The sequence below is a fragment of the Numida meleagris genome, chromosome 5, assembly GCF_002078875.1.
Source record: "Numida meleagris isolate 19003 breed g44 Domestic line chromosome 5, NumMel1.0, whole genome shotgun sequence".
NCBI lineage: Eukaryota > Metazoa > Chordata > Aves > Galliformes > Numididae > Numida > Numida meleagris.
Window position 1 is genome coordinate 6546188 of NC_034413.1, and position 14066 is coordinate 6560253.

The following is a 14066-nucleotide window of genomic DNA, read 5'->3' on the forward strand; positions in this document are numbered from 1 at the left end:
ATGGTTCTCCCTCTCACGGTGTCCAAAGCTGCCAAAGGCCAGGTGTGAATTTCCTTCTACCAACACAGTGACTTCATTAGGATAGCTTTTTGCTCTGCAAGGTTTGACTCTTGCCTGCACCAGTAAACACATGCCCAGCCTGCAGCCCAGAAGGGTAAGTAGTGGAGTGACATGTGCTTTCCTTGTGCTCTACTTATTTTTTGATTGAGTAAGTCTGAAATGCTGAAGTGGCATTATGGGGCTGATTTGACATGGAAGGGCTCTCCATCTACTTGAAGACCACTCTGGTTTGCAGTATAAATGCTGAAGTATATGAGTGTAGAATTTTCTTATTTGTGGTTTTTAATATGCAGCTTTAGAAGGTTGTTTTTGTTTTTTTTTCTTTTAATAAAGGACTGGGAAATCTCACTCAGTATACATGTAGGTGTCTTTTCTGTTGTTCAGTGTAAATTATAATCATTACATATTTTTTACTCTTTTGACCTTGTTTTACTAATAAGTGCTTTGTAACATAACACGTATATAAATATATAAATCAACTAATTGAGGTAACGCGTCTCTTCTGTTAGTAAATCCAGGTTCAGGCTAAGTTGAAAATAAGATCAGTGCTGGCTGCGAGTATGTTTTGCGTGGGTTGGGAGCTGTAGCCAAGAATATTCTGTTCTTTTTTCTTCTTCACAAAATTTTTGCTTCCTTGGTGTTGAAATCAAGTTGTAGTGTTGCACCTCAGTCTGCTTGAAGTTAGCCTGCAGCAAAGGAATTCATATCCTGCTACGTTATTTCCATAACACTACCGTGTATCAGGAATAAGTCTGTTAAACTGAAATCAGTGTCAGGCAGTGGCAGTATTCCAGGGTATGTGATAGGTATTTAGTCAGGTTCTTCAGGGTTCACGGGAAGAGAATGGATACAAAATAGGAATTTTATTATCCACGTGTGTTACCGTGCTGATTCTTTGAGAAAATGGTGTAGAGCTCTAGAATTTCAGTAGCATCTTTAGTATAGCATCTTCACTTGTTTGTTTTGCACACCACTGATCTTCATTTGCAGGGTATTGTAAGTATAGCATAATCTAAACGAGCCAGTGTGAGATGTAAGAAGATTTCAGATGCCCTTGTAAGGGATATGCTGTGTGGGAGCCTTCATAGATTAGGGAGAAAAAGTAGCCTTGGCTTTTACAGAAGAGTTAGGCAAGTCCTGGCCATAGGCAGCGTCTATGGTTTGTCGAGCAAGGGAAAAGTGGTAATGATACTTTCTAATCTCCCAGAAGTATTTTTAGGCCTAATGCTCTCTATGAGTTTTGCAACATGAAGTGATAACTGGTCGCTGCTGTATTGGTTTTCCTAGGACTGCTTTAGAGTGACGAGATAATTTCCACCTTTATGCATTTCAGCATGTCAGCGAACATCAGATAGACTCGTGACTCTTTCAGGGGTAGCCTCAAAACTTTGTTATACGTTAAACATTTGAAAAGCTTTGTATCAAATTGCCTCTATATAATTAAAAAAAAAAAAAAAAACAACCTCCCTCTGTTGTTTAAAAAATACAGGATCCACCAACTTTCCATTCATTCTTCATAGTTTCTAAGTTCTCTTCTGCCTTTGCGGAGAATCTAATATACAACAGAAAACATGTGTCTAGTCATTTCTTAATTGTTATTTCACTTTCCAGGCCTGATAAAAAGAGCAGGTTCTTCATTAGCGTTTTGTAAATCCATACCTGAAAATCCAAAGAATGAGATCTGTATTGAAACATGGTGATCCAGAAATTGCCTTCCGTGAAGATCTCAAAATGAGATAGCAGAACATTGCTACTTATATTCAAGAAAAAGGTAATTGTTTTTTTAATGTCAGTAAGGGGGATGGCAATGGTGAAAAGACACCGCGGCGTGTCTTGGCACGAAGCAGCTGATGATTTTGTGTTTTCATTCCACGACAAATGTGTTGTGCACTACCAACAGCAGTAGGAGAGGGAATGGGTCCTCCAACATGCAGTTCAATTCCCAATCATGCATAGGTGAGCTGTTACCACGGGTTGCTGGAGCGTTGTGTAAGTTCCTGGCTGCCTGGCTTTGTGAGAACTTGTTCCTGTGTCCCGGCCCGAGGGGCTTATGACTTCAGAACGATTGGTTCACAGAGCAGATGAGAGCTCTCGAGGGTGGGACAAAGCTGCACTCCCATTTTTCAGTCATTTATAAAGCATTGCGTAACAGATGTGAGTTGGCCTTAAATAAAAGTGAGCGCATGCTGTCAGTTTCCAAGTACAAGGAAGCAGTATCCGTGGATACAGACTTCATCTTTCTCTTGTGTCTCAGCGCTGGTGTTAGAAGTCTGCCTTTGTTTTCCTAGAAGGAGCATAGAAATGGCATGGTGGTAGAGCAGTGATCAGGAGACGTAGCTTTTACGTTCCTGTGTGTCACGGTTTTATAATTTTTGTTAGCAGTATTCCACATCATAACATCATCTAGAGCACTGGGAGTTAAAGAGTTAACGCTCCAGTTCCGTGGACTGCTGATTTTCCAGGTACCTGATTCTGAGAAGAGAAGAAGAACTGCTACCCCAGAGGACTTTGTGTTTCCGTTTTCCATTCAGAGGGAAAGATAAAACTGTTAGCAAGTCACAAGATGGCCTCTTTTTCCCTTTCAGCTTCTCTCTCTCTCATTTTACTTGATTTATTAGCTTCAATTCCAATTGTATTGTATTATATTGTGTTACCTTGCACTCTGATATCTTATTTACTAAATTAACTTTGCTCCTCAGATCGTTGCTGCTGTTTTGTTTTTAGGCCTGCCTCCCTATCCTTTCCCCTGTTTCCCCTTTCCCAGAGCCCATTAGTCATGAAACTGGGCCGAACCAGCCCGTAAATGGTTGACACTGTGTAAGAAATGTCTTTTGTTTCACTTCATGAGCTCTCTCTTAGAGCAGCTACACCAGTGTAGTTTCTTTCAGGTTAACGTAGCAGCAAGGTCTTGCTGTTGCCGTGTTCCTGGTCTGGGCACACCAGAGCCCTGTGTTAGAGGGATGGGCCGAGGAGCTGCAGCTGCAGTCTGTCTCCCAAACTCCTTGTGCCTTGCACCCAGGTCTCTGAAATGAAATGATCTTGGAGAAAATAGAGTAATTTGAGTTTGTTACGTCTGATATATTTCTGTGCAAGTAACAGATGTGCTTAAGACAAGCCGGACAGTGATGTCTTGGGTATAGCTTTCAGGAGCGAGTTGAATTTTTTTTTTTTTTTAAACAGATTTTGAAGCTCTGGGGGTAGGGGAGAAGAGAAACATCGCAGTAGTGCAAAGCGTAACTTGATTTCTAAAAGCTTCTTGTTTGAAAAAGTCAGGGTATTTGAAGCTGGAAAGGAGTAGAGGGTTTTCAGGGGGCTAATCCACCAGACTTGACATGGTCATGCCTTTAGATGAAGCTTCTCTTACCATCTTACCCTACAACATCTCTGTCATCTGAAAGCTATGAATTCAAAACCTTTATCCAGTTCTGCTTAAGTTGGCTTAAAATAACGCTGGTATGGTACTATAACTTCCTCTTGCGTGTGAGAACGTTTTGAAGAAGTGAGTACTGAGGGGCTGGGATAAGGTGTAGGACAATATCTCCTTTATTCATATCGTACGTGTCTTAAGGACTGACTGAACGGAGTTCCTTTTGAGCGCAGTTAGTTTCTTTACCGCTTTGAACAAACACTTTGTGTTTGCACTTTTTCATAATAATAGTAGAATTTCTGTGGCCTTGAAGGCCAAACAGAAGACACACTGAAAGAACAATAGGCCTGGGTCGTTGTGGCAATGAAGGCATGCCACAGAATAAGCATTAGAAGGCAGTAGAATAAGCATTTGAAAAATGGCACACAAAAAAATATACCGTAAACTGATAGTTTCTGCGCACCATTTTCTGGTTTGAAACAAGGGACCTTCAGCATCCCGGAGGCTGAGCTGTTCCTTGTTGATCCCTGCAGCTGAGTTCTTGTGTAATCTTGGATAAATCGTGCCGGCTTCTTATGTCTTCCTCATGGAGTACAAGGGAAGAAAGGGTCTCGTAGGACTTCTGGTGTGAGAAAATATTTAAATAAATAAAAAAGGTGCTCAGCTATTCTGGAGGTACATGTGCATATTTATACATAACAGTGTTGCATTAACCATGCTTTCTTCCATTAATCTGTAGCCTGAGCCAATGTGGGTTTGAACTAGTGTCTACAAGCCAGTACATTCACCTTGTAGTTTTTGAACTCAATCAATAAGATTGTTTAACTTTTCATTGATCAAAAACTGATTGTTTTGAGAGCCACTATCCTTTTCAGATGCTTTCCAATTACTTCAATTCTAAAAGGATGTCCAGTTCATCCATAGGCTATTAATAAAGTTTATGACCCATGTTATTTAAAGTCTCTGTAGATAGCCAGAAGAGCTTTAAAATGAATAAGCAGAAAGCTAATCTGAGTAAAAGAGATGCTGCAATGTTAACCTTTTTTTCCTTTATTTTTCTTTTATAGCTGTTGGCGAATATGAAGAGCTTAGAGCAGAAAATAAGAAAACGAAAGAGGAGGTTTGTATTGAAGGATTATTTCCTTAATACTAAAATGTAAAATATCAGAATATGTTATTTCATATGAGAGGTTATTATCTGCTGTTGTGAGCTCAGCTGAGTATTTAAAATGACATCAGTAATCAGTACTTCTTGTACCTATATGTGTTAAGGAGCAACGGAAGTAACTCTCAGCAGCTATTCTAGCTGTCTTATTCCAGAAAAGTTGCTATAAATATATGAGTATATCTATTTAAGTGACTACTGCTGTAGCTAGTTTACAATGTCAGCGTAGGCCAACTCATGTGTTTAAATATTCTTAGGAAAACTTGTTTCCCTTGTATCCGAACACTGCTATATTGCAGCTTGATTTGCGTACTGAAACTTAATGAAAAGGAAATAGAACGACTCCTGCCCTCACCCAGCCCTCCTAAAAATTCAGAATGTGGGAGTAGGATTTCTGAAGGTACTCAATTCTCTCTCTCCACAAAATCCCTTTGAATAGGAGAAGATCTCTCCCCTCAACACTCAGAGCACAGCTTAAAACAGATTTGCAGTATATCACGTATCTTTTTGTGAAATGCGTGCACCCGTCTAACTTGAAAAAAGACTTTGAATTTATGGACTGAACATCATTAATTACTGCAGGCTTTATTTTTTAATGTTCTGAAGTTTGGTGGTACAAACGTAAGTACTGCTTTCCAGGTTGGTTAATGTAATTATGATAAACTGTCCTCCTAGTAGTGAAATTGGCAAGGTATCTTTCCTCACCGTGGACTCCTGTTCATACCACACACTTGTTTTTATGAGGAAACCAATAAGAAGAGAGAACTTGGTGAGAGAATTGGTGGCAGTGTTGTGTTGTGTAAATTGTTGTCAATGTGCGAAAGTTTTTTAGCAGTTATCTGCCAAAAGAAACTGTGGTCAGTGAAAGCCTCTTATCAGTTCTAGGTAGTGGGGGAGGCAATGACGCACTGCCACTCTGTACAGTGAGCAGAAAATTCCCCTGTCTCCACTATTAGGGAACAGCATTATCTGCTGGAGCATGAGGGTTTAGTTCTGGTTTCTGTGAAGACATTTCTAAAGGGTCAGTTTTAGTCCGGTTGTTATAAACGTTGCAGTTCAAGGCTGTAATGGAGAGCCCTTGTCCTTAACTACTTTACCATTATTAAAAGAAAAACCTCAAAGCTTCTTTTCATATTACGTTTCAACAGTGATTGTGTATATATCCACTGAGCTCAGCATATTCTACTTCACTCCCTCCTGCCCATTGATGTTGTCTCCTCTGTGCTTTCTGTTCTCTGTCCTACACCAGAGCCCCAGATATCCCAATACATTTATCCTCTGTATTCACTATTGAGAAAACTGTGGCAGTTAACTTCTAATGGATGAGAGAGAGTCCATTTAGCACAGTATGTAGTCTCTGGCAGAGGCCAGCAGCAGAGGGAGAGGTGTGTAAGATCATGTATAATACCTCCTCAGTGTATTCTTATAGTCTGCAGACCGTGTGTAACCCGCTTCTTGAGCTGTATGTTTTCTGTGTGTTGTGCCCCCAGCAACTCTTCATTGGATGTGCCCAGTCTCCCCTTGAGCTGGTGCTGGTGAATTGGCTTCCATCACATGCGAGGAGTTCCACAATGGGACTTTCCCATGCCTGGAAAATGAGCGCTCCAGCTTTGCCCTGAAACCTAATTCTGCTACCTTGAGAGTTTCTTCAGCAGAGTTTTTTTTTTTTTTTTTTAATGTCAAGGAAAGGACAGGGATTGTTCAGGATTTTTATTAAGAAAGTTTTTTTTTTCAAAGGCAATTCAAATGAAAAAAATTGTTTCCACAATCAAGGTGAAATAAGATGTTCTGAGGTTACTGCTTACATTCTGCTTTTCTTTCTTTCTTGTTCCTCTTTTCCACAAGACTTCTTATAACTGCGTATGTGTAGTCACTTTCGTGTACTTATTCTGAAACCTGGTATGGCATTTTTCAACATACTTGTGTAACGGTTGAAAATCCTCCAGCACTGAGCACATTCTTAACTGATTTGCACAGCTGTAAGATGGGAGATGCAAGAACCTCCATCCTACAGGCTGATGAGCTTACGTAAGCAGTTCTGCTTAATTGTTGAAGTGCTTGGACTCAAGTGGTTGAGTGTGAGGCCATAAGTGCATTTCTTCTGCACAAAAAGAATCTACTGTTCAAGAGTTCATGGCTGTGTTTATGTACAGCACTACTCCTGGAAGAAACTATTGTAGGGCTCTGTAATCCTGCAAGCTTATTAGTGTCTTGATAACTTTATGTCTAGTTTATGCGTTGCAGGATCAAACGTGATGTTGGAGGAATTATGACACAGGCTATCCGTGTCTTTGGCTCTTGGAAGCTGCAAGTAAATTCTGTTCCAGTTTCTGCCACTGTCCATCAGGGTGTAAGATTCCTCTGTATCCATTACAGACACCCCAATTGCATCCATAGGTGGAAGATGAGAGAGAATTTTTTTGAAGACTTGCAGATGATTTGTGGAAAGTACCACATAGGAGTTAGTCTTTATGTCTATGCTTTTGACACACACAGTGTAATTTTTTTTCCTAAGTCACCAGTACACATGTATAACTCTGAAACATGAGCTATGTCAGTTCAACTAACTGGGAAATGATCCTGCTTAATATTAGATCCTACTGGAACTAAGTACATGGCAGACATCTAACTCAGAATCAAATGTAATTTTAATTTTTGAATATATATGCTCTTTGTCCCGTATTTTTTCTTTTTAACATTAGAAAGTCAGTTGGCTGTTGTGTATGCTACTTTGTTTAAAAAAACACTGCTTAAGAGAACACCACTAACCTTGACAATTCAGGAGCAAAACATCACATCTTTGGTCCCCGGTGTTTCTTCCTCACTCCCTCGCTAAACTGCCAATGTGGAGATCTCTGGTGGGGTCTCTGACAAAATTGGTACAGGCATTTTTTTAAATTAATATTTTAAAATACTTTCAAAAACTGGAACAAAAATGACGTTGGCAGATTACTTCAGTCTTCCTTTTAATTGAAGCAACTGACTAAACACGCATGCTAGTTCACAAAAATGAAAGGTAACTAACATTCAGTTACACACAAATATAGCTAATATGCAGTTCTGACGTATTCATAGTCAGATCATGAATAAATATTTGACTACTTGCTAATCAGCCAGAAATGACTCCAAACACTGGTTTTGACAGTGTTTTGTCATTCTGCCAGTAGGGGAAAAAAAAGAGCAAGACAGCTTTCCAAAACAGTAGGTGTAATACTGTATCTCTGATACATCATTCATGGTGTTTGTTCTCTTCAAGCACGTGTGCAGAGTGGATTATATGTTTTGTCACCAAATGGGAGCAGAGAAGGGATTCTGCCTTGATGACATGCTCATTCTTTCTAGGAGCATAGCAAATGTCATAGGATACTTTTGCACGCTGTGCCAAACTAATAATTTTAGAACGAGCATTAAATCTGCATAAATTTTACAATCTGTGTAAAAGGGACAGAATGTATCTTGTGTTGCTTAGCAATGGCTTAATTGACTATATGGCTACTATGTGAACTTCTTGCATTTTAATATCTGGGCTGAACAATCTCCTTCTTGTTTTTGCCCTTTGAAGGCCTTTTACTGAAGTCAGTAGGAGGTTATGCAAAAAGTAGTTGGCAAAAAAGATGACTGCTAGATGAAAATCAGAGAAGAAATCCACCAATTGCCTCTGTGAAATTAGTGGCAAAAGATAACTGGGTGAGCAGGAGTGGGTGTGCAAACTGCAGCCTTCCAGGTGGTTGCATGCACTGACTATGCAACATCTCCTGGCAGTATCAAGTTCCCATGCTGGCATGGTACCCTCTAGGTACTGTGCTAGTTCCTAGTGCAGGCCATGTTCATTTACCTCAATGAATATGCAGTATTTGGTGTGAGCACCAATGTGTGCCACGTAAGTGATTTGCTTCTAAGCAGTCAGTGTGTTAGTCAGTTCTCTGCATTAGAATTGAAGGGATTGTCTCCGATTGTTTGCCTCAAAAGGAAAAATCTCGAATTGAGCAGGATTGGCAAAGCTCCTAAAATTGCTCCTGTAAAGGTGAAGAAACAAGGAATTGATCACAAAATGAATTTTGGAAACTGAGCTGTTACTTCTTTCTAGATAGACAAATGCAATGACTTCTTATTGCCAGGAATTTAACATTGGCTCCTGTACCTAGTTCAGGACTGGAATGTCTATTGCCTATGAGCTCTGGTTTATACTGGGATGATGATGCTATATATACTAGACTAAAGCATAGTGAATAAAATGGTATAAATGGTTATTTTGCTGGAACTCTTAGCAGAATAAAGTTTGAAACAGAAGAAATGGCTGACAAGCGAGGAGTAATCTATTGTTACTCCATTTGATGGTATTGTTGAGTTTGGAGCTGTTGCTTACTGCTGACAAGGGGTAAATGCTTGAAAACTGCTCTTCTCTTCAGCAGTTCTTGCACTTGAATGTGAAAAGTGAGCAATATATTTTACAGCAGTAGAACACTGCTTCTCTTTAAACATTTAGGATGAGCTGCGTGCTTGTTAATTAACAATTCTGCTGTATAAGCCTTGTGCTGCCTTTTTGAAATGAAGTGGTTATGAATTTCGATGACTTCTGTGCATTTTGTCAGAACAGCTACTATATCTACATTTGATATTTTCCACCATTTCCTGTCAGTGTTTCTTGTTATGAATCTCAATTATTTTGTGTGAATAGTTTGCGTAACTTTCAGGTTATAAATGATACGAGCAGTTAAAGACAGTCCCAGCTTTTTCTTATTTTTAGCCAATTTGGAGATGAACTCATTTCTGTTTTTGCAGGGCTGCGTAATGGTTCTGCTCTCGCAGGTCTGATTGCAAGACAAAAGGCAAACTGCTTCCCATTGATCATTTCAGCAAGGGCAACAATCTGCCACTCTCCTTTTCTTCCTGCTCTTTTATTCTGAAGCGCAGCAGCTGCCAAAGGAAAATATTCAGAAAGCTGTAACTGGGAGCAGGAATTGCTCTGCAGAGACCCAAACCTGCAGACCCTGACTGTGCAAAGAAACGTGTAGCTATCAGGAGAATCATCTAGTTTGCTGTGGTCCGAGTGGAGCTCTCTGCAAATAGCACTCAAGGTGAAGTGGAATGGGTCATTTAACTTCCCCTTTCGCTGCAGAGGGAAAGCTGTTACCCTTTGCAGCGTGTTACTGCGGGATTTCAAAAGGAGTTTTTTCTACTGAGATAGAGGACGCAGTACATTCCCTACATCAGGCTTTCCATCAGCAGGGAAGTGTCTTGTTGACTTCCATGGGCAACGGATTAGATCCTTAAAATGCTAATCTTTGTGTTTTTTTTTTTTAAACCGAGTATTAAAAAGCATTTTCTCATTTCGTGTGCAGTGGGCTTTAAGCTTGCAGAGTGTAGAAAAGTCCGTGGGTGAACAATGCCAGTATAGTACAGTGTCTCTGTTGTAAAATGTGAAGAGGCAGCAGCAGCAGCTCACGCTGCTCCTCCTTTGCAGTGCAGCTGTGCTCTGCGGGAACAATCAGAACGACTTCCTTTCTGTGTCTTTTACTGCCTTCTCTTCTTAGACTGTGCTGCTACTGGTAAGGTAAGACAAAATTCTGCTGAGGAAGCTGAGAGGGAGGGCAGCAAGCAGCAGGATTCTTGCGCACGTTTCCCTTCCCACCTTTCCTATGCAAGATGCTCCTAACCACTTCTTTAACACCCCATGGTGCCAGATGAAACAGTGTGTCCTCGTCCGGCCCTGCTTGGGGCAGCATGGCTTGCTCCTTCTACAGCTCTTCCCTGTTTCACAGGCCCTTATCCCTGCTCAGCAACTGTCCCTCATCTCATCGCCCCAAAGCAGCAAGAGGAGAGATTGCTCGAGTGCAGCTCCTATTGCTCCCGCAGGCAGCCACCAGCAGCAGCTTCCAGTGGTTGCACAGAGACCGCTCCTGCGTTGATGCTGATTACAGCCTTTCCTTATCCAAGAGCAGGTCCTTCTTTTTGGTTTTCATCCAGAATCCCTTGGGGCTGAGAGAAGGGTTCTCTTGAATTTGGCTTCCTTTGAATTGAGCTCTCCCCCTTGTTACTTAACAGCAGGCTCCTTTCCCGGCTAACTCAAAGTGGGTCCTCATGTGGAAAAACTGAAAATCGAGCAAAATCGTTTCAGCTTTCTTCGTTTCCCAGTTCTGTTCCGGTGATCGGAATCCTTGTAACTGCAGGAGGAGTTGCGCTGTAAGGAACTCAGTCACATAGATCTTTTTCAGAAGTTGATTTGTGATCTTGAATGCGCACGGCTGCGTGTGAGGAAGAATGTTGGTACACCATGAGTGTGAGACACGTTATGTGCCAGTCATACTTCCCCCCGGGTCATGTGTTTTTCGGTGTGGTTAATCGCTGACTGCGCCTCTTGTGAAGTTTACTCATTTCTGTGGTTTCTTTCATTTGCGTATAAAAGGGGATTTATTAGAAAAGTCTATTGAATGTCTGTTTTGTTATTTGTCTTTGATGTAACCTTTCCATCGTAAGATCAGTGATTGTAACCCTATGTAGTATAAGCGTTAATGTGAAAAAGAATGAAAGTGAGATGGTGAGAAATTATCATGGTATGAAAATGAGTATCCTTCCCTTTTTAAGATAGAATCCTTGTTCATAGTATTACAAAACTCAGTTGGATATCCCTGGTTATTGACCTTGGGTATTTTTTTTGTATGTGGTACAAATAGAAGTGTATGACTTTTCTAAATCTGTTTGTGTTAAAGAAACTAGACTTAGAGCATATTCATGACATACCAAGTATTACTTTTTCTGTTATGTGGTACCTGGATGACTTCATTTATACAGTTTTGGATAACGTGGATCTTCTAAAACATTTTGAGTAGCACTGAAGTGGAGCCAAAAATCAAGTACAACTTGCCATTCTGTAAAGAAATGCTCTGGATAATGACTTTTAAAAACTTAAAGCTCCTACCAATCCAATATGACTGAAAGTAAAAAGATACTATGCTTTGATAGGCTTCTGTACATTATCGTTCCAGTAGGTGATTGTTGTTTATTTTTGCATGTTGTGACTGACTGCTAATTAAGTAACTGGGAGCAGCTTTTCATTTCAGTTTTCTCTTTTCCTAGTGTGACAAAATCAAGCAAGAACGAGATGAGGCTGTCAAAAAACTGGAGGAGTTTCAGAAGAGTAAGTTGATGTGTTATTGGAAATTTCTTAGATATAAAGGCGTTAAGAATGTAGTTCTGCATTCTATAAAGCAGTGTTCGGGATGCTGGGATTGAGGTCCACTTGCTGTTTCTCCTTCAGAGCCTTATTTTAAGGAATTAATCGGTAAGAGTTCGATCATCGCCAGACAAACTGCTGTTGCAGCATTTACAGGTTCTGACACAGGTAGTTACTTTCAAGGTACGAAGTGGTGAAAATAGTGGTACAGATGTGGCTCTGTCTCACCGCGACTTTGCAAGTGACTTTGAGAATAACACATGCTTGGAATGAGTGGGATTTGATCCTACTGCTGAAGCTACTGCTATTAATAATGTTTTTGTCTCGAAGGCAAAAATTGCTTTAGGCACAGACACACCAGCAAAGGTTTTTAGGGTGACTGATGTCTCTTGATAACTTTCAGAGCAAGTTCTTCCTTGCCTAGGCTGCAAGAATGTCAATATTGAGTTCTGCACTTTTATGATAATGGTTCTATTGAAAATGTACGGTGTCTGGAAGCAGCAAAGCACATCTAATGGGAGTGGAAGTATCCTGGTGGAATAGCTCCTTAGAAGAGACGATTACAATAGGATTGTGGTCTGTTGTGTCTGGTTTGTGCCAGTACGGTGAACTGCACGATGAAGCATTAGAAACGTGGATGAAGTTAATGCAAGATCAGAAATCACATGGTCTGCACTTTTGTGTGACTGTATTAATAGAGGAATTTGCTCGCTTCTGTTTTATAATTGTTTGTATGATACAATTATGGAAAAAAGTGTAAGATCAACAGGAATCATCTACTGCCCTAAATGATGGCAGATAACTATTCTGCGAGGCAAGAATGTTCTCTAAGAAGTCTAATTCCTCTGGGAAAAATTGAAGCCCGTTTTGTTTTTGTTACGATACAAGGAATACCAGAGTGTGGCAGAAAATGTCAAGTAGTTAAGACTTAAAATTTGAAGTAATATTTGATGTTGTAAAATTTTATAGGTTTCTTTTATCTTCCTTTCACATTTTTAAAGGACATACCTTGTAAACATAGTGATAAAATGCCAGAAATATTAGGATTTTAAGGCAATAATAGAGCCCATTATTTAAATGACAATATAAAAGGCAATTATATTGATGAAGAGCTACATCGGCTTTGTGTCTGTGAATAAACTTGGCCTGTACTCAGCTTCTATTTGTTCTCCTGGCATAAACACATATTGTGTGTGATTCCAGTTTAATGGGGCCCCGTTTGTATGCCAAGCAGCTGCATTTTAGGCCCTATTGCGTGATTTCATAGCTCTCTGAAAATTGGTTCTATTGAGCACAAGAGATAGAAGGTGGTGGTGGGGGGGAAAGCTTCAACACACAATCATTTCTTTTCAATTGGAGCCAGCAAGGTTGATGACAACATGACCATTGTGTTATAATGATAAGACCACTAAGGATCTGTACCTCTCATCAAGGCTTTCACACAACAGCAGATACAATTTAATTCACTGCTCTGTCAGCAGTGCTGATACCATTATGCCGTCTGTCTCCACAGTTATAATCACTGTCCTCCGAGAAATGCAGTTGAAATGATCTTGAGCAGTCAAAGAAACTCTCAATTAAGGCTGCCACTTCCAATGTGTCAGATTGTGTCTTATGCACTTGGTACAATTTTCACTTCCAATCCTGTTTATTTACAATGTCTACCAGTAATTACGCTTAACATGTCATTTAGTGAGGGTGCCCCTGCCAAGGAGATTGTTGGGTGCTGTAGTACCATTGAGTGGGAGTTTCTCGCAGTCAATGCCATCAGCGGCTTTTAGTCCCTGATGGGATGCAGTAGTAATGTTGATAATGCAAGTATCGTGCTCATCAAGTCATAATTAGATGCCACTCAAATGTGCCACTTGTAATAACAGTGTTGATTCATGTTTTCTCGGTGACTGCAACTACTAATTAGTTAAGTGGTTTTTGGTTGGCCTGCATTTGCTGCGGATTATTATTACCCCTGAAAAAAACTGTCAAGGTTAGAGATGTTTCAGGCCACTTAGTGCTGCTTTATGAATTTTAATATTGACATAATAAGAACTTTGGACAGACTTAGGAAATAATATATTTTTGTATTTAATTTGGAAAGATTTTTTTCCCCTGAGTTAATCATAATTGCAGGTTAATTAAGTTTAAATGAACCAAGAGTAATCCCTAGTTCTACCGTGTGAGCCCAATCCTTGCTTCCTAACTTGAGCTAGCTTGACTTGGGGGCACTGGATTTCTGTCTATGAAATGGGAGCAGCTCTGGATCTCCATGGGCCCCTCATCCCAACTAGAGCATTTTATTGCTT

At 40.2% G+C, this 14066-nt stretch overlaps 1 protein-coding gene across 2 annotated transcripts in view; it reads left to right on the forward strand.

Annotated features, from left to right (window-relative positions):
* Positions 1-14066, forward strand: part of SHTN1 (shootin 1) — a 57973-nt gene that overhangs the window by 4400 nt on the left and 39507 nt on the right. Inside the window, exons 1-3 of one of the 2 annotated variants that reach the window (XM_021398303.1) lie at positions 1695-1831; positions 4495-4547; positions 11670-11730. Coding sequence is in view for 1 of the 2 variants with exons in the window: in XM_021398302.1 (XP_021253977.1) it covers positions 4495-4547; positions 11670-11730 (114 nt within the window). In the remaining variant the exon portion in view is untranslated. Of the gene's footprint in view, positions 1-1694; positions 1832-4494; positions 4548-11669; positions 11731-14066 lie in introns of those variants that run through there. The other variant, XM_021398302.1, reaches the window with a different exon arrangement.